Source organism: Haliotis asinina, chromosome 2, assembly GCF_037392515.1.
Source record: "Haliotis asinina isolate JCU_RB_2024 chromosome 2, JCU_Hal_asi_v2, whole genome shotgun sequence".
NCBI classification, from domain to species: Eukaryota; Metazoa; Mollusca; class Gastropoda; order Lepetellida; family Haliotidae; genus Haliotis; species Haliotis asinina.
This window is the reverse complement of record NC_090281.1, coordinates 70,151,358-70,177,964: the sequence shown is the minus strand read 5'-3', so window position 1 is coordinate 70,177,964 and position 26,607 is coordinate 70,151,358. Positions and strand designations below refer to the sequence as shown.

At 37.5% G+C, this 26,607-nt stretch overlaps 1 protein-coding gene across 2 annotated transcripts in view; it reads left to right on the top strand.

Annotated features, from left to right (window-relative positions):
* LOC137274229 (cyclin-dependent kinase-like 3) overlaps positions 1 to 26,607 on the top strand; it is a 42,778-nt gene that overhangs the window by 6,014 nt on the left and 10,157 nt on the right. For both annotated transcript variants that reach the window (XM_067807293.1, XM_067807294.1), the window contains exons 2-12: positions 2,749 to 2,842; positions 3,095 to 3,129; positions 9,102 to 9,147; positions 14,655 to 14,791; positions 18,773 to 18,893; positions 20,755 to 20,814; positions 22,368 to 22,458; positions 23,040 to 23,229; positions 23,560 to 23,640; positions 23,917 to 24,080; positions 25,050 to 25,845. In XM_067807293.1, coding sequence (XP_067663394.1) covers positions 2,779 to 2,842; positions 3,095 to 3,129; positions 9,102 to 9,147; positions 14,655 to 14,791; positions 18,773 to 18,893; positions 20,755 to 20,814; positions 22,368 to 22,458; positions 23,040 to 23,229; positions 23,560 to 23,640; positions 23,917 to 24,080; positions 25,050 to 25,845 — 1,785 coding nt within the window. In that variant the 5' untranslated portion in view covers positions 2,749 to 2,778. The remainder of the gene's footprint in view (positions 1 to 2,748; positions 2,843 to 3,094; positions 3,130 to 9,101; positions 9,148 to 14,654; positions 14,792 to 18,772; positions 18,894 to 20,754; positions 20,815 to 22,367; positions 22,459 to 23,039; positions 23,230 to 23,559; positions 23,641 to 23,916; positions 24,081 to 25,049; positions 25,846 to 26,607) is intronic.

Sequence of the window (26,607 nt, the reverse complement as noted above, 5' to 3'; positions counted from 1 at the left end):
GTAGATATGTTTAAAATATTATTATTGTTATATAATATTGAACTGAGAATTTCTTTGATGTTATCATGTTCATAAATTCAGGGGTATTTCACACTGAATTTTAATATTGCATTCATTGAGCTATGTTAAACCAAGCTTTAAAACCTTTTTTTTATTTTTCTTGTTTTGTTATCAGTGAAACAATAGTCATCTCTGCTTTACAAATTATAGCTTTTAACATCATGGGTAATGGCAAATTAATACTTACAACAAACGTCTCAGCACGCCTTAGTCCCTGCTTTAGTAATAATAGTATTAGCAGTGAAACTACAGTCATGATAATCATAATCTAAATAAGCCTTTCAGATGGGTAAAAGATGTGTTAGTTCTAAAAATATAAGATATTACTTGAAGGTCTTGTGGTATTATATTGTTTACTTATATTTATGGTCCCCACAGTTTTGATAGTAATTTCAGAATATTCGATGACTTTACCACACTTTTTTCACCACATAGTCTAGTGATGTAGCACCTTGATAGGAGGTGTTCAAAGATTGTTTACAACACCCATGGTTGAAGAGGAACACATGATTTCCCATGATCAATGATATAACTAGCAATAATCATTATAATGTGCTGTCACATTGTGTTGAAGCAAAAAGTAACAATTAGAATGATTAGAAAGGGAAATACAATTTTGTATTTTAGCAATTTTCATTGTTGAAATCTTTGGTAACTATGAAAAGAAAACCTTTTTTACCTTAATGAACTAGTGTTGGCAATCATTGTAGCCTATGGAGATTGATAATTGTTTACTAAATGTCAGTTGATTATCAGTAGATATTTGAGATGTAAGTTCAAGCAAAAAGGCAAAAAATGTGTGAATGATATGAATATATTTCACATCACTGGTGAGTGGTGTTTCTACATGGATTATTAACAATATTAACAAAACAGTGTTGTGAACGTAATTTAGAAGCAAACCATGAGTAAAGTCCTACATCTGTATTTTGTGAGAGAAAATTACATTTTTTTATCTGTCACAAAAGTTCATGTATGATATTTTCAATAACAATTTTCATATTGATAACCATAAATAATTTTTCATGGCAACAGTATATCTGATTGTCAATAATTTTAGCCTGCCCCATGATGAACTGGATGTGTGTCCATACACTTTTTTACCATGTTTACACAGACATGATTCTTGACAAATCACTGGATATGAACCCATGGTGCACTTGATCCAAGGCATTTTAAAACATGGCACTGCTGTAATCTGATACTTAAGAGGATAAGTATTAATGGCAGGTTTGATTTCGAATATCTGCTAATCCAGCCCTGGTAACCATGGTTACAATAGCATTATGTAAGAATGTCTGGCAACTGGTTTTCAGATTTCCATATGTCCATTAATAATACATGATATTGCTGATCTAAGAATTGGGTGCATATCCAGACGGGGTTGCCAGTATGGGTTCAGCTTTTGTGTTGTTGATTATGTTGACCTGTATTGTAAGAAGGGCAGACCTAGTATACATTATAGATGATCTGCAGTTGTCAGTGCTCACAGTCGGGTCAGGGCGGCAAGGGGTTTTCTCTTCATATCGTACTTATCCTAACCTGCTTGTGTGCCTCCTTTGTGCCAGATAAGCTTGTCACCTGATTATTTGTTCTATGGTTTTGCCTTTGGTGGATTTCACCTTCATGGGTAATATACTCTGATGTTAATATAGGGTTCAGAGGTCATGATTGTACGCAGTAGAGTGCACAGTGGCCCAGGCAGGTTGAGATCAATCCAAATTTGTTTGTTGAGAATGGCTACGGTTTAAGTGAAAACTGGAAGACATTTTTGTCAGACTTTTGGTGTTTTTCAATCAGTGGGGTGTTTGCGACAAAACATTAAGATGTACTGAAAAACACACCAGCCAATCTGATTAATATGGTATCTGAAATTGAGGAAATAATTTTCATGTTGATCTTGATTAGATAAGAATGTGACAGATTTGGTTTTAAAAATTACTTTGAAACAAAGTCTTTGAAACAAAGTTTCCAGATAATCTTCACATTGTCAGTATATTTTTAATAACCATAGACGTGAGTGGTTGTATTATCTATCAGTGAGCTTCAGTTTTCTTATGTGTGCAAGAAACCTCCAATTGTTAACCCGGGTTATAGTCCAGATTATCATCCTAAACCAGAATATCATCCTCACCCAGGTCATCGTCTAGATTATTGTCTTATTATGTTCCAACTCATGGTCCAGATTTAGTCCTCGCCAAGGTTTGTCATACTTCCTATACTGTAACAAAGATAGCTTTGTGAAATTAGGCCCAAGGTATGGTCAAGACTAAGGTTCTTGGTTTTTGTCTGCTACACACTAATTCGAGGATATCACCAGAAGCTCAACCATTTGGGCCATGCATCACTTGCTCCCACATCAAACTGACACACTATGTTTTATCTGGAACAGTGATCAAATCTATGTACAAAACGCCAACTCATTCATTCTGTTGCCTCTGTTAAGTACAGAAGGCATCACGCTTCACATGCTTCATGCTCAGCAGACATAATTCAGTTAAGCCAAATAACAAATCTCTACTCATGAAAACACAGCCCTTGCGATGACTGTGAATCATATGATTATCTTTCTTAAAAATGAGGCATATTTACAGTTTGCTTGATTTGTGATATTTAGGATATACTTTAGACGCTCTGACATCACCTGTAGTATATATAGGTAAGCTCAGATGTATGTTTTTGTTACAGAACATCTAAGGTGGTCTGTCTTGTGAATGGATGCATCCTGAAAAACACTGCTATGTGATGAACAAATACGAAATATTGGGGGTTGTAGGTGAAGGTAAGTTGTCTTTTACTTATGGTTACCATTGAAATTTTTTAATTTTGAATTTAATGGAAACAGTCTACATTTTATTGTAATTTCACAACATGTCCAGATATCCTTTGGTCCTAATATATCAGATAGTACTTTAATGATCAAGACTTAAATAGTGGAAGTCAGAGAAGGAGATGTAAACTATGGTATTGAACCATGTGTTTTGTCATCTCTTATTTCAGAATGGCATCAGTATTCTTTTTTGTATACTTTCAGGTGCCTACGGTGTGGTCTTGAAATGCCGACATAAGGTGTGTATAGTTTGTCTGTATTGTGTCTCATCCTTCCCAGGTCCTCATCCTATCACCCTCTATCATCTCCATAGCTCAGACTATTCTGTGTGAATTGCTTTGACACCCTGTCTTATACTCATTCGTAACACCCTTACTGGCCCCATAGTTCAGACACTTCAAGCTTGCTGTTGCTCCAGTTCTCTCTGTGCTACTACACAGACACCCTCTAGTCTGCACTGCTCTCACCCTCCCTGATTCCCATTTCTTGACACCATTTGGTCTAGCAGGATCAGGTGGTCAGGCAGACTGACTATGTTGATGTTCATCACATCCCAATTACGTTGATTGACGTTCATGCTGTTGATCATTGGATTGTTTGGTTCAGACAGGTTTCAGAATTAATGCTTTGAGGTACCAAAGTTGCTATTTAAAATCCTAGATTGCTACTTGCAAGCTACAAGCACAACAGCAACAACTTGCTGTCTGGTATGTTGTAGTGAAACCACATACATTCATCAATTAGCCGTCATTTTAAAATTAAAGATGTCCACTTGACTGGAGAAGTAGACTGCAGACAGATACCTTTGAAGATTTTATGAAAATGCAGAACCCTAGAATTTAACCCTATTAACCACTAATGAACAGGTGGTGGGTGAGTGGAAAGAGGGTCAGGAGACCTAACAGAGTTCTAATGGGACCAGGAGGGAGGGACTAATGGGTAATTGTGAAAGAATGATTCTACCAGATGAGGGATTTTGCTAACTATTTTTAATTAATTTTAATTTTTACATGCTACAAGCTAAAAAAGTTAAAACTGACAGATGCACTTATTTACAGACTGCCACTGTATAGCTAGAATATTGATACATGTGGTGTATACTCACACCTTACTAAGCCCATTTTTTTCCAAATCTCCCTTCTCCTTACTTCTTACACTTTTTGCCTTTACTTCATTGGTAAAGCTGCCTTACAGCTTTATTTTTTATTTTTATTTATTTATTTATTTATTTTTTTTGAGTTCTTATGTTTCTTTCATCTATGGCAGATACAGGACAGATATGTCCCATAAGTGACCCATCTTTGTTTTCTAAGGCAGAAAGTATGATGGCCTTAAGACAGCAGAGAATTGATCCTTTTATAGTGGGTGCAGTACCACTCTTTCTATACAGCATTATATCATACTTTCACACTATTCAGCCAAGTACTGATTGTGATAATATTGAGATATACACCTTAACTCCGTCTGATTCTCCTCATTTCAAACAGTAGCATGTTGATATGACGTCATCGACAGTGTGGGGGGACTTTGTTCCTCCTCTAGTTAGTGTAGAAATCAATCTCCAATCTAGAGGCAATTAATCTGTTGGGAGGGCGTCACCTAATGGCCTGTGTTGGTGCCCCATTGTTGTGGAAACATCAGTAGACTCTGCAGCCTGCGTATATTCAAGCTACTTAATAATGCAGCAAATAAATACATAGTGCAGAGGTGCAAGTCAGGGTGTAGCTGACGTAAGGCTAGCTTCACAGCTTCTCTTGTGTAATCCGAGGACTTAAAAACTGTTAGAAAACCAGGATTGGAAGATCAACATTAACCTGCATTATTAAACACAGGAAAGGTTGAGATGTGGTGCAGATAGCATGTAAAATATTTTGTTAGAGTTGTTGATTCATATCTGTCAGGAACATTAAAGGTCACATGCAACCAAAAAATCAAACATAATTAAAACACATTTATCACTTATTTATGACATGTAATATACATTGCTGCTTTTAAAAAAACAAATAAACAAAATTATAAGCGTACAATCGCGATTTAAAAGTGCAATATTTTGTACTTCGCCTTACTTCCCCCGAAACGAAGCTCTTGGGAGACCGAACCCAGTCATAGCGGGTGGATGTGCATTCGAGTGTAACGACGGCTTCCGATTGGCTGGTTCATTTGCTGATATGCTGAGGGTTCATTGTGTGTACAGAAAGATGATCTGTTTGATGGGCATTTTAGAAGTATGGCGAGTCACAAGAAAGTACAATTCTTTATGGATAACAACATCTTTTTTGTGTACTTGATGCGGCGTTTCAGTATGGATTCACATACTGTTGTCAAACAAAATCATATGTATACACTAAGAGAAGTTGTTATCCATGAAGAATGTATATAGAGTTGTTACGTTTTGAAAATACATGTTCTCTGAATTTGCGCTCGATCCAATGATCCAATAAAAAATCATCTCAGTAGAGATGGTAAACTACTGCATGGCTGGAATCTGTCATTCGTAAGTACAAGGCAGGACTTGAAACTGACAAGAGTTTGCGCCAGTTTCCGTCAGATCCAATCATCCGAAGAAAATGAATGTAGTTTGTTTGCAACCCACAGACATAAAAACAAGTCATGTTTATCGTACCTGCCTAATTACATAATTTAGTGAAATGTTTGAACTCCGATTTCACAGGCTTTTTTTTCATCACTTTTTTCCAACTTTATAGGTTGAATTGGCATTTTTTATGATTTGTTTCGGTAAGTGCATACCGAAAGGTACCAGAATCTGCAAAGTTGTGTTTTACGTTGCATGTGACCTTTAAGTTTCCTTGTAGTTTTCTTCACTGTTCATAGCTGTGGCATTGCTGGATGGGTTATTGTTATTTGATTGTTTCTGTATGAGAAATTCTAGAGACTTCATGGAGTTGGTTTCTGGTAATACTGTCGGTAATATATTGTTGAAGTTTAGTAACCTTTAAGAATATAATACCTTGGTATTGGGAGATGTGATGGTCTAGACTCTAGTTGGATAAAGTATCACCTGCTATCCTCTACATTTATGTATTAATAAGAGTACAGTTTATCATTTGAGTCCATACCTAGAAAATTGTTGAGTGAGGCATTGAACAAGAAACAAATGACTTGTATCATATCTGTTTAGTTATATTTATGTAGTTTATTATATCAGTTTAATCATACTTATGTACTGTATCTTGTCTCTATGTTTATACTTAAGTACAAGATCATGTTAGTTTAGTTTTTCGTAAGTACTTGATCATGTCAGTTTAGTCGGATTTAAGTACTGAATCCTATCAGTTTAGTCATATTCAAGCATCGGATCATGTCAGATTAGTCACGTATTCAAGTACTGAATCATATGAGTTTAGTCGTATTCAAGCACTGGATCTGTTCGGTTTAGTTGTATTCAAGCACTGGGTCATGTCATATTAGTTGTATTCAAGTAATGGAACATGTCAGTTTAGTTGTATTCAAGTACAAGATATTGTCAGTTTAGTTGAATTCAATAACTGGATCATGTCAGTTTAACCACACTTATGTTCTGGATTATGTCAGTTTAGTCATTTTCAAGTACTGGATGGTGTTAGTTTAATGGTATTCAAGCACTGAATCATGTCAGTTTAGTAATATTAAAGTACTGTATCATGTCAGTTTAGTCATATTAAAGTACTGGATCATGTCAGTTTAGTCATATTAAAGTACTGGATCATGTCAGTGTAGACAAATTCAAGAACTGGATCATGTCAGTTTAATCACATTCAAGTCCTGGATCTTGTGAGTTTAGTGGTATTCAAGTAGTGGATCATGTCAGTTTCAAGTCTTGGATAATGTCAATTTATTTGTATTCAGGTACTGGATCATGTCAGTTTGAAAACACTTATTTTCTGGATCATGTCAGTTTAGTCATGCTTATTGGACCAAAGCTGACAGATAAGCTCTACTGTCATCCATTTGTAGTTTGGTTAGTTTTTAGTATTGAGTTACTTTTAAATGTAATATGTTACAATTACCTTTTGAACAGGAAGAGTGTCTAACTATTGTTACATTGTGAATTCAACATGTTCAGAGAGCGTCTTTGGAAAATTGAGCAAGTAATGATGTAACCTTATACTGACAGTGAACTACTGAGTAGTTAGATTTATGTGTGACTTCCTGTGAAGGTAAATCACATCTGAGGTGTGTTTAGGCCAGTATGAAATGCAAACATCATGTTTTGGGGATGGTATTCAATTAAAATGGGAAGATGATGGTCACGATAGCTTCCGAGTTAGGACATAAGAAAACTCTTAACTGTAACCATGGTAACATCTGATTCTGAATCATTAGTCAAGATTTTATCACAGTTGTTTCAAAAACTGTGATCAGATTTGAATTCAAACGTATTGGGTAATTATTTCTTTCACAAGCTTAAACAAAAACACAGTCCTTGTTCTGTTGTATTTGAATTAAGCTGACAGTAATGCATGGTATATAATCTGCTGTGCCCCTCTTGAACATGTTCAAGACAATCTGCATCAAGTTGAGTGGTATATGGGGTTGTCTGTAAACACTACATACCAGCATGCCTAGGCACCTGGACATTGCATATGTTATGGATGTGCTTGACATTATGAGGACCGCCCTTTGTCTGAGTGGCTAACTGTGTAAGGCAGTTGAGTGTTCTCTTCGAAACCATCAATGTTGTACCTGCCTGGCATGTGTTGTAGACGTGGCAACAGTCACAATACCATCTTGTCATGCATGATGTTGCTGTCTTGAGATGTATTTGTTCGAAAATATTTATGCGAGTGGTTATTTGCTTTTCTCAAGAATGGTGTCAGCTGGAAAATGTGCATTATTGTACCTGTGAAAATAACTTTGAGAGGCATTGCACATCACATAGACAGAAACTGTATTGGTCCATTTGTGTGTTTTAATCAACACACTGAAATGATCCTAAAACAGTCAACGTATGTCTCTGAGATACATATATCCCTCTCTTACATGAATATATCTCTCCTTGACATGGATATATCTCTATCTTTCATGAATATATCCCACATACATGAGTATATCGCACTCTGACACAAGTATATCCCCCCCTGACATGAGTATATCCCACTTTGATGCAAATATATCCCATTCTAATGTAAGTAAATATATCCCATTCTGATGTAAGTACAAATGTATCCCATTCTGATGTAAGTACAAATATATCCCATTCTGATGTAAGTACAAATATATCCCATTAATGTAAGTAAATATATCCCATTCTGATGTAAGTACAAGTATATCCCATTCTGATGTAAGTACAAGTATATCCCATTCTGATGTAAGTACAAGTTATATCCCATTCTGATGTAAGTACATATATATCTCATTCTGATGTAAGTACAAATATATCACGTCCTTATGTAAGTATGTCCCACTGTGACATGGATACACCCCATTCTGTCATTAGAATATAAAAACCTAGCATGAGTATATCCCATGTTGACATGAGTATATCTCACTCTGATATAGGTATATCCAACACATGCCTGAGTGTTTGAGATTTTCCAGGTCCACAGTCTATGTTAGACCACAACCCACATATATTCTGATGTTTACTGTTATCACTAATCATTCATATCCACATAAATATGTAACACAGACCCTGATAAAATGACAATGAGTTTGTGTTGGGGAAGAAGTATTGAATCAAATGGGATTGTTTGCCCTGTTGATTAGTGTTACATTCTTCCATCATATTCATCCCCTTTGCTGGATAAATGTCACGCCTACTGATATTGTACTGCCTACCCACTGAACCCTATCTCATGGTTCTCTTACTTCTACACGGATATCAATATTTCATGGTTAACCATCTTTCATCTGTACAGATTGTTGTCATCACAATAGACCCTTGTATTCCGCCTCCATGCTGTTGTTTACCAACAGTAATCAGAGCAGCAACAAACAGCAGTTGCTATTATCTTACTGACACACCTCAGTCAGTTATTTTTTTCTTTTCTTTTTTAAAAAAGTGTTTCATTTATATTTATACATGTTTATGTCTATACATGTTTATACTTCTTAGAGTCTTAAGGTTTTCATGCATATTGGGCAGGAGTTTACACTCAGCATTACAAGTATTTGTAATCCTGTACAATGCATGAAACATAAATATGATGCATCATGTTCTTCTCCTTCATTCTTAACCTGAGTGTTCATATTGTTCTTTTTTTGTTTGCAGGAAAATGGGGAAATGGTTGCCATTAAGAAATTTAAAGACAGTGAAGGTATGTGTGGCAAGAGTCCTTTGCTTTTTCAGGTGTTATTGCTTGCAATGCTAAATTCAAAACCAATTTATTCTAACTGTAATACCAAGACCTTGACCTCTCCCAACACTAAACTGACCCATCTTAATTATTGAAGACTAAATCTATGTATGTGAATACAACAACTGCACATAAAAAAAATGAACAATTTTCTATACTTAGCATGTTTGGATCTTATTAAAAGTAAAGTTCATAAATATATGAACAAAGTAGGTAAAGGAGTTTTGTTTTACGCCACACTCAGTAATATTCCAGCTATATAGCAGCGGTCTGTAAATAATGGACATAGATGCCATTTGGGATACAATATAAGTTATCACATCATGTCGAGGGAAATACAGAGTTTTATCAGTCCATCGTAAGGTTGTATTCCCCGACCCTCCGGCTCTGAGGGACTGATAAAGCCCTGTATTTCCCTCGACACAATGTGATAATGCATTTCATCACCTGATGAAGGAGTAAGCATTAACTCCGAAACGTTGTGTTCTCTCATAAAGAAGTTGATATTCATAAAATCTTCATTCTTATCTAGCTGAATGTTTTCACTAAATCAAAACAAAACAACACGCATCGAACTGACTTGTGTTTATATACGTGAGATGCCACTGTTTGACCTCAATGCACCGCGCGTTACTAAAGGCTTGTCGATGCACGCTTTTCTCACTTTGCGTCATCACCGAGGCATAGCGGGGTGATATGACTTTCGTAGTGGGAGTGCACAACTTTTATACTCCCGCTCGCGGATCGTGATGGATGTACATGGTATTTTATCAGAGTCACGTGGACCAATCAAAACTCAACATACTTACATGAGGCTAGATAATGACATGTACCAAACAAGTAAGTGAGTCTGACTTCCCGATCCCGTTAGACACCTTTATGACAAGCATGGGCTACCAGACCTTCACAGATCATAAATACGAAAAGATGACAGTTGCATGATATAATAAAGTCAAGAAAACACTTTCAACTTCAACATGTAGAGATATTTGAATTAAAAAAGCAAGAACTCAATACGACATTGCCCAACATGTCAAATGTTTCCTGAGCTTGAAAGGTGTGCAGTCTGATATGTTTAATACCTGTGATTGACAGGTGGTCTGTAACGGCACTGTAACACATTCCATGTGACAATAAAACTCTGCAACATTCCTTCCTAGTCCAATCCTGACCACACATTACCACAGGTGGCAGCAGCACTTGATGGATTGCTTAGTGAGTAGCATGCCTTCTGTTAAAGCAACAAACTGTAGTCAATGAATTATGTATTATGTCATACAGCTGCCAGTGGTAAAGAACATATTTGGGCAATATGAATGATAGCTCAGTGATTTACAGTCAAACAAGACTTGCTCGAGGCAAGATTTTAAAGATTCCACAGATATATTTCAGTGATTTTAATGAATGTAAGACAGATTGGCATGAGATCATAATAACTAGTGTGCTTGCATCAAAAGGTGTTCAATCTGTTATGAACGCTTAAGCAGATGAATTTGGGCCTTTCCACAATTTGTTAACAAGGACCTCATGGAAAAGTATAGTAATTTATGTATAACAACTTCTTTAGTTATTATGATGCGACATTTCGGTACAGTTTCTTATACTGTACTAGAGCGTATAAAAAGTTAAACCATAATGATACATTATAAGCTGGTATCCTTACATAAGCTGGTATCCATACATAAGCTGGTATCCATACAAACAGAACAGGGACCTCATGGTATAGATGTAACAACAGTCACATATCATTTGTAACATGGCTCAAGTGATACAATATTTAAATCCAGTCACGCCCTGTCTCTAACAGCAGCCCCCAAAACTCAGTTTACAAACCAAGTATGATTTGTTTATATACATACATAAACCCACATTGACATTTCCCTGATCTTTATCCCCTATGCAAGTGAGTAGACACACTTTACAAATATTGAATTCAACTGCAGATTAATAAGAGTTATGATTGACATGTTTGTGAAAGGGATTGTGAAAGTCATGCAGGTGTATTTACAGAGGCATGACAAACAACAAACAAACTGTACAGCTGTAATAATCCCTCTGTATAGAGGTGTCATAAGAAAATATTTAACCAGAAAATGATGTTGACCCTCTCTTCCTACTTGTAGTAACAATGGGCAGTGCAGTGTTGAGTTTTTGCTCTCCCGTTTGAATGTCTTGTTAGGTGTGCAGGTGAGCGCAATAATGTTAGCCAATTTGACACCGATGAGGGGATTTTCATATCTGTGTTGCTCATCAGCGGAGACAAAATTGTTCTACTTGATCGGTTGGTGGTTGAGTAGTGAACAAACAGATCCTCTACTGAGAGTGTCTGTGGTTGAAATCAGATGGCTTTGTGTGCTTGTGACTGACAGCTGTCATGACGTATTATGTCGCATTGACAGATATCGATATACATGTATGGATTTTTTGGTTGTGTTGGATATAAATAAAAGAGTGCTTTTGATATGTTATTGATATGGGTAGAATAGGATATGATGAAGTGCCCAGTTGTATGAACTGACAGTTGGAGTTCATTATACGGCCATGATTGTGATCAATATTCTATGATTTGTGTAGAATATACATGTATTGAACCTCTTTAAGGTATCTAAAAAGAGAAAATACAGTGGATGTTCACTGCTTAAATTTACAGTTTGCTAGATATGTAGATATATTTTAGCTAAACGTTGCTATAAGCTATATGCAAAATTACATAATGTGCATTTTTAGCATATTTCTGGTTTTGTTTAGACATGACCTTATCTAATGTACCCTAGTGACTTGATTAATGACACATCAGTTTGCCCCAAATTCATGCACTGTTGTTGCTAATGCCAGGCATTGGATTGTCTGGTCCAGATTTGATTATTCATGGACTTTAGGGATAATATTGCAGAGAGAAGCACTCATTAACAAACAATAAAGGAGAACAAGATTGGACCCAATACACTACCTTGTCTTAAACCACCAGCGTGTTTTGTTTTTGTTTGTGAATTGTTTAGCATCACAATCAGCACAAATTCAGCTATATAACATTGGTCTGTAAATAATCAAGCCTGGACCAGACAAACTGGTGGCTAACAGGCATCACCCTGTCATGTATAGTGCCATAAAACATAGTGTGCCAGAAATCAATAGTTGAAGGTTCAAATCCCACAATCACCTTCCAAAAGCTTGTAGTTTTGACACCATGAAATGTATTTTCCTATGATATGTACTGCATCATTCTAGGGTTTTCTCATATCTCATACATGCTATGATGATGATGATGTGACTGAGATATATACCTGAAATATTGTTAAAAATGACGTCGAAATTCATATAGCAGTACATTGACGGGAAAACCATGTTCGTTTACCTTTCAAACCAGTGTAAGGCAGACTGCACTCAGTACCAAAGAATATTTCAATTAACTACTTCAAGGACTATAAGGTTAGTGAATCTGCTTTGCTCAAGATAAGATGATCATTTTGTATATTACCCAAACAATCCTGATCACCTACCTGACAGTGCTAAAACTCAAAGAATCTCAAGAAGTAGTCCCCCCATGAAAGTCTCTCTAAGTGTTGTAAGTGTCAGTATTCCGGCCAAAGATTGTGTGGCAATATTCATACAAAGTCTCTGTAAGTGTAGTAAGTGTCAGTATTCCGGCCAAAGATTGTGTGGCAATATTCATACAAAGTCAAGGCTTGGTGTACTGATATTCACGAGGTTTGTAGCATTGCCTAGTGTGTGTGTCTTCACACATTTGAATGGAACACAAAGTGTGTTCTGCGTTCCATATATAACTTTTGGATTGCGTGCTCTACAACAACTAGACACCCTAAACCTAGTACCCAGTTTGTCGTAATTGCTAATTATGCACGTTCAAAGTGTCAATAAACTGTTCAATTTTTCATTACTGATTTTTTTTGTTTGCTTTGTTTTCATGATGGATATAAAAAATATTGGTTCATGTTTAAGCAGGGGTGTAATTGGTAATGATATGTTGCCAGGTAAATAAACAATGCATTGTTCAGCGTTGTCTGAACATGAAACTAATCTAAACAGCCACAGCCACTTCAGAAACAAAATGTTTGAAGTGGAATAATTGAGATAGATGGCCGGTCGACTCCTGTAATGGTCTGTCCCCATGTGATATATGTTGTTGGGAATAATTGCAAGCCCTTGTCACCCCGATTTGCAAGTCTACGTTTGGTGTAAGTTATTTAGCCATCTAGCGATCAATAAAACATCTATCTGAATAGGGCGACAGACCATCGATTGGTGATAACACAGTCACAGGCGGTGACCATTGCAATCCAGTTGCTGAGTTCTGTTGCCTGTCAGATATGACTGTTTCCGATTGGCTTTTGTCAGATCAGACTTTGGTGTTTGCTTGAGAAAGCTGAGTGAAAATCGATTACTTTGATACTGTTTGCCTGTTGGTTTGATGTTGGTATCAATAATTATTTGTTATTGATATTTAGGGTTAGGTAAAGCTAAGAGAGGTCATTCTGTTAGGTTGACTGGTGTTGTGGAGGGGATGCTTTAATCAATGCTGTCACTAGGTAGGAGGTCCTAATAAAGAAATAGATTTTGAATTATTGCCCAAATAGGGTGTTAGTAATTCATTATTTAATGTACAGGTATAATTGTTGATTCCTGGACTTATAGTCAGTCAGATTTATTAGCAGGATTCCATACAAAGGATATGAAAAGGATTCATGTAAAAGTTGTTTTTTTTTTGTTGGAATCAAAGAAAAGTGTATTTGACCCTTTGCTGAGATGCAAGAAAGAAAGTGATAAAAATGCAAAACTTTCCTGAGCTGGTTTTAGGGTAATAACTAAACCATTAACTGGGATCTCATGTTCATAAAGCTTGTGTACGCCATAACTTTAATATTAGCAATCGTCATGAAACTCAAGTGATTTCTACATCACTTCAACCTCTAAGGTCAAGTTTGCTGATCAGGAAGAAGATATTGGTGAACAGACAAGCTAGCAAACTGTTTAGCTGTTATGTTACATGTCATAATTGAAGGGAACAAAATTCAAGTAGCTACTCAGTATAATTCAGTGTCACATCAAGTTTCAATATAACTGTTGTACTGCAGGTTGAAATATTAATATTTCCAATTATGGCTTTATTAGTATGTTATATCATCTGTGTTGTAGCTGTCACATTAAGTTTCCTGCTTTGTTTCATGATACATCAGCTTTTGTTACCCCAGTATCATCAAAGGTGTCACACTCTGATTTATTATATTTAATGTATCTGTGGACAGCCAAAAACATTTATAATCGGTTGTTAATAAACCTGTCTTTTAATATTGTGTCACTCTGCTTTCCTTTTTCCATTCTGCAGAATTGGCTCAAACTTCAGTTTTTCAGGAATGGTATTTTATAGCAACTATTAAATTAATCTTGATGGTACGTGTGAATCTGACATTCTTCCACAAGTGATTGTGTACGTTTCTCTTCTATTCCAGAGAACGAGGATGTGAAACGAACAACTTTGCGTGAGCTGAAAATGCTCCGCACGTTGAAGCAGGAGAATATTGTAGAGCTCAGGGAAGCATTCCGACGCAAGGGAAAGCTGTACTTAGTCTTTGAATATGTGGAAAGGGTGAGTACCATGATCATGTATTGACTGAAATACAGTCTACTTGTTGCCCAAACAACACATTAACATGTGGGGAAGTAGTATCTAATGAGATTTATTACTTGATTGCCACAGTCTTGCAGACAAAATTTTAAGTCTGATACCATACCCTTTGCCTCCATCATTTTCCCTTATCATTTATGAGAAGAATAGGCCCATATGCATTTCAAAGGCAGGTGGACCTGTGAAGATCCGGGCTAGAATTGATCTTCAGTAATCCATGTTTGTCATAAAAGGCAACTTATGGGAGTAGATGGTCAGGCTCACTGACTTTGTTGACACATGTCATCATATCCCATTTGTGTAGATCAATGTTCAAACTGTTTATCACTGGATTGTGTAGTCCAGACCATCATCATATAGCTGGAATATTGCTTAGTGTGGCGTAAAACTAAGCTCATCCACTCAGTCACCTAATGCTACAAATGCTTTGTAGATTGGGACCCAAGCACTGCCCCACAAACTGTCATTGCACTACAAATGTTATGTTGAAGCATAGCAGTTTACGATGGTATTGACAATCATGACACTCACTTAACTGAAGCCATTAATTAGGGGTCTGCTTGTTGCAACATTTGTCTCAGAAAGTAGACTATTTAAGATGGCCTTGGAACATGGATGGTCACCTAATATTGAGTTGCATCCATGATGTGTGAGGGAAATGGTTTGCAGTCGTGTGCAGTCCTGTGTGGTTGCATGTGGTTCTTTGTGGTCATGTGCAGTCTTATACAAAGAGTATAGAGCACAGATCACAGCTCAGTGGAAGTAATGCTGGTCCTTAGATGGGTGGGCATGTGTGGCAGCTTGTCCCCTGAGAATTTCTAGGCATTTAGTCCTGTCCCAGAACAAAACACATATAATACATGTGGTCTCACCTTAGGCAAGAAACTTTGTTAAAAATTACCCATGTTCTCCCAACAAGGAATGGGTACCCAGTGGGATGCGATGGTCATATGACTGTTAACCTTCTAGCACCTCATAGGGGGCTTGGGTTGTAATGCTTTTTGATCCATTGACCGGGTAATAATGTTAGTGCTTTAAGCGTACACCTTGTGTAATTAGGGCAGTAAAAGTACACACATTATTGCGTGACTATAGATTCCATCAGAGTGGTAAATGTCAAAGACCTTCATAGAGACTCCTTGTCCTCACATGTCCAGCTGACACCATGTTATAACTGAAACACTGATCAGAATCAGTTTGGTACAGTCATCCTGCACCATGACTGTAACATAACTATCCCAGAAAGGTAAATTTTGTTGTTTAACGTGTATCTGTGCTAAATAAACTGCAATGTGTAGTTCATTTCGTCATCTGTGAAGTAGGCTAGTGGGTAAAGTGATTGCTCATCATGCCGAGGATCCAGATTTGATTCCCTACAAGGTTACAATGAGGTCACCAGTGTTCCCTGCCATGATATTTCCTCACTCACTCACTCACTCACTCACTCACTCACTCACTCACTCACTCACTCACTCACTCACTCACTCACTCACTCACTCACTCACTCACTCACTCACTCACTCTTTATCTGTATTAGCATATAGCATTTTCCCATTCAGAGTTAGTGTTGATCTGTGGAACGTGTTATTACCTTAAGCTAGTAACTGAGTCAATATTGAACCAATGTCGGTGAGATACATATGTAATATATGTGATGACAGCAGTATCATAGAAAGTCAACAATCTGAGAAAAATATGAATAAACAGTAGCACAAATGACTTGAGTCTGTGAGAGGTTGTGAGCAGATATTGAGTCCCATATTATGTCAGTGAACCCATCTACCAGTGCAAGTCTAACGGATTCTTGCTTTAACACAGATGTGGGTAACAGGGCCTTCTGTTGTGTGTGCTTGGTCACCCATGCAGTTGAAGTTGGTATTAATCATTGTCAGGAATACCCACATTGTGTCCTTCCTGTGCATTCCATACTGTACCACAATACCTGACTATTATTAGCTATTTGATTTACCTCCCATTAATCAAACTGCAGTAGAGGTGAAAGGATCAGGGTTTTGGTGAACATGCTGCGAGCTGGCTTGCTTTACTTGAATAATAATCAGTAGTCTCTGAGGTGTGTGGTATGCAAGCAGTTGGCTTGTCAGGACATGCGTTATGGGTGGGTTGGGCTATGATCATTGGTTTAGTGTCTCTAGATCATTGTACAAAAGGCTCCTGATCTGTTGGTAGTCACCTGGAATGTGACACCATTGTCTGTAGTAGGAAGTGAAGAATATAATATGCTGATAATGGTTGCCCCATGGTTCAGTAGGCATTGTATATTGCGTACTGTGTGGTGGTAGAAATCAGATCTGTTGTACATGTAAGAACATAGTGAAATTTGTCGGTCAGAAAAAAATCTGTCCTGAAACAAGTCTACACTGACAGAAATTTCTCTTGGCATTATTTATGTTCATCATAGAATAATATGTGGACTTTTCACAGTAAAAATTTTTGTTAGGCCATTAGTTCATTAATTATATGTAACAGCATCGCTGTCTTCATTATGGTAAAATCTTTTGAAGGGCATTGCGAAGTGGAATGTATAAAACAAGCAAGATTTATGGCAGTACCCTAAAACCATTCAAAATTTCACTAAACTTGACGCATAGATTAGACTGGTGGTGTACAGGTGCCTTTTGGTAGTTTTGGATTTCTGAAGAAAGTATTTTGGCATTTCCATGGCAACATGATTGACTTCGACTGAAATTGGTGGTAGTGCTCTTTTCCGGAGCAGAAGTCTAAAACCGTTCTCTATTTCTTCAACAAGCTTGGTACATAGCTTGGTCTACTGGTGTACTGATACCTTTTGATAGTCTTGGATTTCTGTATTAAATATATTTGGCATTTCCATGGCAACAAGTTTGATTTCGACTGAAATTGGTGATGGTGCTCTGTTCTGGAGCAGAACTCTAAAACCATTAAATATTTCTTCACCAAACTTGGTACATAGATAGATCTGGTGGTGTACGAGTGCCTTTTGATAGTTTTGGATTTCTGAATTGCATATTTTTGGCATTTCCATGGCAACATGTTTGACTTTAACTGAAATTAGTGGTAGTGTTAGCAGAAGTTTACAACAGTTTCCTATTTCTTCACCAAACTTGGTACATAGCTTGGTTTGGTGCTGCACTGTTGCCTTTTGGTAGTTTGGATTTCTGAATAAAATATTTTGGCATTTCCATGGCAACAAGTTTGACTGAGACTGAATTTTCTGGTTGTGCTCCGTTCAGAAACAGAACCTTTCATTACTCTCCTTCCACTTTTGTATATGTTCACCCAAACATTTGACATAATCATTACTTGTAAACATATTCATGAAGGATATTTTGCCATTGCAGGGGATATTGATGACTTTGTCTTCTTGTTTTACTATCTCCACACCAGCAAAATTGTGTTTATTTCACATTTTACTAATAACAGTTTCACTGCAGATAGTTCCAAGTCTGGTAGGATGTTTCATCATGTACGATCACGTGACTGCCCCCTGTCCATATGTTGACCTAATATTGAATTTGGTGAAAATGAAGCAGAGATACAAATGCAGGCTAGTTCTAGTAGTAGAATCAAGGCAATCAACACTGACTTTTGAAATGAAGTTCGGCGGTTAAGGCTATGTAGTTGACTGGTTCCCGTCATACCCTACTGGATCAATTGTTTTAATTTCTGTTGACAAAATGTCCAGATGGAATTAGTTATGTTGTTTGTGTTGTGCTGTTGTTCATGTTGCTGTGATGCTTTGTCATTGTGGCATAACCCAACGTGACTCCCTGATGCTAGAGTTAGTGTTATTAGTGATTTCCTTTGTAGGTGTATTTGCATGATGAATGTGATTCCCCTTGAGTATCATGTAGATGGAAGGCGACAGACAAGGGTAATGATGTTGGAGGAGATTTGTATTTGTATACAACCAAGCAATCATGTACAATGTGCTCTGTGTTACAGAACATGTTGGAGTTGTTGGAGGAGATGCCCAACGGAGTTCCGCTGGAGAAAGTGCGGAGCTATATCTACCAACTGTGCAATGCCATCCAGTGGTGCCACTCCAATGAAATTATACATAGAGGTAACTGAAGCATACACTGACGTCACTTTAAAGCATGCAGTTTTGTTGTATTGTGTGAATTGAAAAATTAAAAATTTAATGTTAAAATATTTTTTCTCAAACTATCATATGCTTATATTTTTAAATATATAATTGAAACTATATGCTGTTATTTTTTTATTTTACTTTGTATTATTTTTTTTGTTTTAATTGGTTTAAATTTCTTTCCTTAATTCTGAAAATGCCAACTGTGTCATCAGTAATGTTAAAATAAAAATAGCATGGCCATATCAGATGGGATAAGTAGGTTTTCTTTTTGAGTGAGCTGACATAGAAGTAATTCTTAGTTGAGGAAATCAATACATATGCTTTATGGGCTCTGCTGGTAAGTCTAACACTGCCTCTAGCATTCAACATTTCCTAGCCCAATCTTATATACATACGATGTATGTGAAACACCGTCACCTTCAATGTACTTGGGCTGTTCAATGTGATCCGTATCTCGTCAATCACTGTCGCTTGTTTTTGCACAGAGCTGAAAAGAAGCCAAACGAGGCCAAGTTGTTTGGCTATACAATGGCATTGTTAGTGTATCGTGAGGTCAAGTAACCGCAAGCAATGTCTATTACTTAATACCCAATACAAGCTTAGCTTGTAGAAGTGTGTTAGCAGATTCTGTCTTGACCAAGGAGTTAGTTGTTAAGTCAGAGTGTTTCATGTTAGATTAATTGGAGCCTTTCCAAGCATACAATCAAGGGGATATTTGTCGTGATGAAAGAGTCGAGCCAGTGGACTGTTCTCTGGGGTGTTTTATTGGGTATTTGTGATGTGGGACAGATTAATCGTGTGGTGTTTAAGTCATGAAGAATTAAGTTGATATGTGGTTGATATACACCAGTGGAGATGTTTCTGATGTTGATTGATACTGGAGTGTGAGGAAATTGATTTGGAGCTAATATTGGCTACATGTAGTTGTAAGTTCAGACCTTACTGATTTGGAATTTGTAATTGGACATAATCCATGGAGGAAATATAGTGTCCTTTCAGTTTTAGCAGCACGTTGTGTGGTGATATTCCAAAGGTACAATATATAATATATTTGGTTAGCAAAGAATGTCGCTGTAAATGAAGGGGTGGTGGGGGTAGCCAAGAGGTTAAAGCATTTGCTTATCGCACCAAAGACTTGGGTTCAATTCCCTCCATGGGTACAGTGTATGAATCCAATTTCTGGCGTGCCTTGCTGTGTTATTGCAGATCTGTTTGCGTATGACGTACAAACATGGTTCAGAAACTAGAAATAAGAAGCAGATCGGTGGTTAGATATTTTGTATTATTTGCAACATTTGTATGGTATCATCAGGTGGTAATATTGGCACAAACTGATGAGAATAACGTTAGACATTGTATAAATGTTTGGTAACATTTGCCACACATCCACTTAGCGTGACTAGAGGTATCTAGCAACATACAGTTTATTAATTCCTAGTATTCCATGGTAACAGGAATAAAATATCTAAAACTCTTCTCATATTTGTTTAAATAGTGAGGTGTAACTGACTGGTAAGGTGTGTGTATGACAGATGTCAAAGCTCCCATAGGGTTCTGTCATACTTGGAGTGATATTGCACATAGTTTACATTTACAAAATCGATCCAAACCTGGACCCAGAAAATTTGACACTTTATTAGCCTCTAAAATATTTATTCATGATTTTATTTTCAAAAGGAAAAGTGATCTGCTATCAGTAGAAACTTAGCTATCAGACAATATTATTTATGATCAGTTCTCTGTTATGTGAACAAATCATGTTGTATAGCTACTCATAACTGCTAATGTTTTTTTAAGAGCAGCTCAAGAACATTATTCCCTCATTTAATTGCAGATATCAAACCAGAAAACCTCTTAATAGGCAAAAATGATGTCCTCAAGTTGTGTGACTTTGGTAAGTATGAGCTAGTTCTAGAGCTAGTTTTCAAGAAAAATGATGTAATGGATATTAATATATTGTTTTTCACTGACAACAGCAAACATGGTAGAAACATCAGATTGAGGGAAAATGAGGTTTGTGTGAATACACCAGTTTTTACCTGAATAATATGCATATAATAATGGGGGTATCCCTTGAAAATCCTGTGTTGAATTTATCAAATGTTGTCAAATGAATTGCAATGAAATCTCCACAACCAGTGTGCAAAATGGCCACTGGTCTGCTAGTCAGTGGCTAGTTAAACTACATTTGGGTCAGAAAAAATCTCTACAGTCACTGGTTAACTGGCTGTTGAATTTTCATGAGGCCATACAGTGCACTCTGTCCAACTTGGACTCTGTCTTTCTTGGATTACTGTATAAATCCGACTGAACTTACAGTTCTGACATAACACTTCTTTCTTGTCATAATGAAAAAGCTCTGTATCTCGGATTCTCATTATTTCAGACCAAAGTGTCCGTTTGAAAAGGTAGTTAAACATAAAAACATAGCTTAATATCCGGACCAAACAAGATGTCTGCTTGGCCAAGCCTGTCCGAATTAGATAGAGTGCACTCTCTATCACTCTCTCCAACTTGTTAAGTTAGAATATACTTTTATATCATTCAAAATTATGGCCTGATAGAAACGTTCATCATATTAGCAGCTTAATTATGAAACCTGTGTTATGCCAACACTATCTTTTTCTAATCGATTTTTGTAGTCTTTGGCTTAGTTCCTGAGTTCAAATTTCGGGCAAGTGAAATATTTTGTGGGCTAGTAACTTTCAGGCATAGAACTTGGAAAGTATTTTGCACACTGCCTACAACAAAATGTTTAATTTCCTCAGTACATCATTTGGCTAAATTTCCCCTGAGAAAATGATTACTCCCCCAAAGTTTGTTAGAGAGGCAGTTAGAGTTAGGTCTTTCTTATGTTAAGACAAACTGCCCGAGAAACTGGAGTTTAACAAGCTATTTTCATGCATTAGTCAAATGACTGAACTTGTTATTACAAGCTCTAAATTCAGTTGTCTAAATATGAAATTAACATGAAAATGTCAGTTTTTAGTTCAGTGAAGAAAACACCATAGCCTACACATATGTGACAAGTGGCAGTATGAATCAAAGCTGCAACCATTCACACAGACCTTGGTTTGATTTGATTTTTTTATTGGACCCTTTTTTTGATTATTTCTGATTCTTCATACAAGTGAAAACTTCAGATTTCATTTAACTCTCATAGTTGAGTTTTTTTTAGCAAGAAATCCATTATCAACTTGGCACTGTCTACTGATGGCAATTCTTATTGGATAATTAGTCTGGCATCACAATTCATGTTTTGCCTTATTTCTGTTCTTGAAACTGTTTCAAATTAGGTTCTGTCCGTGTGGAAATAATTTAAATAGATGTTCAGATTTCGAACTGAAATAGCAAAAATCATTATCAAAACTTGAAACTAAGGTTTCAGATTCGATTGATGAATCAAACAGAATTGTTGCAGCCCTAGTATGAATGTTTGTGTTTCAGGGTTTGCCCGCACTATTACTGGTGGCACCAGTGGCTTGTATACAGACTACGTGGCCACACGCTGGTACCGGTCGCCGGAACTACTGCTTGGGTACGTCAATGATCTATATAGAATGTCTCATAGCAGATGAGTCCCGTCTCTTGCAAGTGACCTGCTGTTTATTCACATCTTCTGTCTATCATATCTGGTTATCTTAAGAATTATAAAAATTACTCAGGCACTCATACATCTCTTTAAGGTGAGGGCCACCTTTCACAAAGCACTGAGGTGATCGTAAGTCATATAGGTAACTTTAGTCCAGTGTTAAAGAATGGGAGATGACCTTAGTTAGGGGTTGCTTCATGAAACAAGTCCCAGTTCTGGATACACACATCCTTCAGGAGACAGGTGCTCTATGCAATACATCTGTTCTTTATGCAGGACATCTATGCTCCAGGCAGATCCATGTAGGATACTTAGGCTCTTTGTGGGATATCTATATTTGAAAGTGGGGCATCTATGCTCAAAACAAATATTTGAACTATTGAAAGATATCTGCTCAATGCAGGACTCCTATGTTCTATACAGATGTTATGCTTTATGTAGAACATGTATGCTGTTAGTTCGATCTATGTATGCAGGTATCTGAGACCATCTATGCTCTATACAGAACATCAATGTCTACATTTCAGGGCTGCATATGGCAAGGCAGTGGACATCTGGGCTATTGGCTGTATCCTGGGGGAGCTGAGTGATGGTCAGCCTCTATTCCCTGGGGAGAGTGAGATAGACCAGCTGTTTGTCATTCAGAAGGTCATTGGGCCTCTGCCGCCTGACCAGATGAACATGTTCTACAAGAACCCCAGATTCTCAGGACTCAAGGTAGGAACAGAATGTCTCTCTGACCAAGATGGGAGATTCACAGTAGAATCTTTAGAGTAATATAAGCTTTAACTGAAGATGTACCCCAAAATGATGTGCAACATAAATGTAAATCTCTTTATGTGGTCACGCCCCTTGCAGAGCCAGGATAGAATAGTAGTCCACTTTATTGTTTGCAGTCAGAAGCAACTAAATCGGGTCAATGCAATTTGAAATGAACAAACTTTGTGCTACTGAATCTAAGGTGTAATATGCTTTTTGATTGCAGAAGTTGTTATTATGAAATGATAAGGTCTGTATTTATGATAATGTTATCATTTGTGTTTGTAGTTTCCAGCTGTAGCAAGTCCCCAAACACTCACCAAACGGTATATGGGAATCTTGAACAGTGTGCTCATAGACTTCATGCAAGTAAGTAACTCCACACAATGACTGTCAAATATGATAAGGCAAAAGTGTTAGGCGGCTCTCTGCAAGAAATATGTAAGCATCTCAGTCCAACACAAATTCAAATCAAGAAATGTGATTTACATATTGATAGGAAAGATCAAGTTTACAAGCCTTGGACATTGATGGGTTTGGGTAGTGCTTATTTAAGCAGTTACCTGTCAGTTAAAATTTACTCTCTTTCTTATCAGTATTCCAGATATTTTTGTGGTTTCCTTAAATATTACTTGTGTGTTCTAGCGAACACTGCAGCTTGATCCCTTGGACAGATGTCCCATTGAAGATTGTCTCCGTCATGAAGCGTTTGTGACAGAACAGCTGCTGCATCGCAACAATCATGTCTCCATAAAAAATTATACCTCAAACAAGAAGCGGAAAACGGAAATCGCTGATGACATCAATAGGTAAGAATGGTTTTTGCTAGTCAACCATGTATCCTCTGTAGTTGTGTAAGGTTTTATTAGGTGTAAGGTTTTATTAGACATTGCTTAAATGTTTTGAAAGGACAGCGTTATTTTTGGTTCATTGACTGACCAATGGTATGGGTAATGTTTTGATATTGCTTTCTGGTTTGCAAAACTGACTGCTTTGAGACAGTCCTCATCAGATGGTGATGTGTTATCCACAGCTTGATCCAGAGTCATGGTTCATAGGTAGACATGAATGTGCATTTACATTGCTGCCTGTAGCTCAAAGCAGCACTATTGTGACCCAAAACTACTTGTAAGATTCAGAGCCTAATGGGGATTACATGATTAGAGTAGATCCCAAAGAACCTATCTTAGTCGAAAGAGGCATTCAGATGTAGGGCTGCAACAATTCACCCAGACCTTGATTCGATTTGATAATGCTCACTGGATAATTAGCCTGTGTCAGTCATCCAGTCATGTTTTGCCATATATCAGTACTCGATGCTGCTTGAGTTGGATTAAAGGTTCCGTTCTTGATGTTTGGAAACAGTTGAAATATATATTCAAATACTGAATTGGAGCAGTGATAATGGTTATCAAACATTGGAAATAAGGTGTGAGATTTGATTCTCGATGAATCAAATTGAATCAATGCATCCTTTGTCAGATGGATCAAGTGGTCAGACTCAGTGACTTGGTTGGTGGATTTTATCAGGTCCCACTTGTGCACATGATTGCTCATGATGTCAATCAAAGGACATTTTAGGATTATTTACAGACTGATGTCACACATCATGCTGTAATATTGCTGAGTGAAGTGTTAGAAGAAGCATCACAATCATGCATATACATCAGCGGAATTTGATTTATTACCTTGTTTACTGCATTCTTATCAAAATGTTTTGAGGTGAAACCATAGCAAATTACTGTTGCTGTTTGATGACACATTCTTTGTCTGTACAGTGAGAACATGAAGAATACAAACCGTCCTGGCACGGGGGCAGGGCAGGAGAACCGTGTATTTGAAGCAGAGAAGATGGACACAGATGAGGAGAAGAGCTATGTGATCCAAGGAACCTCTTCTTCCACAGGAGACATGAAGTTCTTGAAGCAGGTGCGCAACCAGTCGACTGCTAACTCCACCAACAAAACCAGTGTGGTGCTGCGTCAGATGAAAGGTCAGCAACAAGGGGAGGATGAGGATGAGGACTGTGGGGAGGGAGGCAGTGCCCGGCAACAGAACCGAGCAGTAAGCAGAACAGAGATTACCATAATGGATGCTGATCCCAAGCTGGGTAGCAAATACCCCGAAACGAAGAAGTCCACGTTTGACAATCGCCATCAAAGTACGTTTCAAGATTTTCGTAATGGAAACCTTTTGGAGGTCAATGCAAATTCTTCTAAGAATCGAACTCAAGGGCAACAAGAATCAAGTGCTATGCAGTCATCAAATGATGACAAGATGGATTGGACAGTGAGTGACTCGAGGTATATGAAAAAGAGAGATAGTGTGATGGATGTGCACCAGCATGACCCCCAAGGGATGGGGGAGGAAGATGAGTTTGAGTCTTCGCCACGGGGAAAGAGCAATACCTTTACCATTAGTCTTCAGGCCCCAGGGCAGGGCCAGCCCACCGGTGGAGGTGGTGTAGGGGGTTACCCCCTGGGAGGAGGTGGGGGGAAGGGCAGCAATAACGCTGCCAGTCCGCGCATGGACAGGAAGAAGGTGAGACGACGCACATCACGAAGCAGCACCCAGGTACATCACAGCAGGTTGCTTGTTACACTGGTGATTGGCTATTTGCAGCTTTGTTATTTTGGACTGCTTGTTTCACTGCATGTAGCGTAGATGCACTTGTAGTTTATAGTTGCAGATGCATTTAGAGTTTTAGGTATATGCTTGTTTCCCTTATCAATTTCTAATGCATTCTAATAGTGCTTTTTGTCCCATAAGCATGACGGGTGATGGGATAGCCTTGTGGTTAATTCATTTTCTCATCCCACCGAAGAGCCAGAACCGACTCTCCACATGGGTACAATGTGTGATGCCCATTTCTGGTGTCAGCGCCATGGTATTGCTGGAATACTGCTAAAGTGGCTTAACACTATACTCCCTCACTGTAAGCATGACAAGAGAACTGTAAATGTGAGTTTTGTAGGCTAGTATTATCTGAACATATGTGAAATGATTGACATGTTAAGTACTCAGCTGGAGCTTCCAGTAATCACATATATCATGCTTCTAACAAATATTGACAGTACCTTACTTCATGAGAAGAGTTAATCCTGTTGTGGAATTGAACTAGATGGCTAGGTGTTGTCATTTGTTGATTATAAATGAGATGGTGTTATTGAATTCCAATGGTACTAGTAGAGGGTGGCACCTACATTAATGTGAGGCATTCCTTTCAGGATTTACAGTTATCTCTTTTAATGGTTTATATGATGTTGTCATAGTTCAGTTATGACAAAAACATTTCTGCAAACAATTGCAAAAAGCTGTATTTATATTGTGTATTTG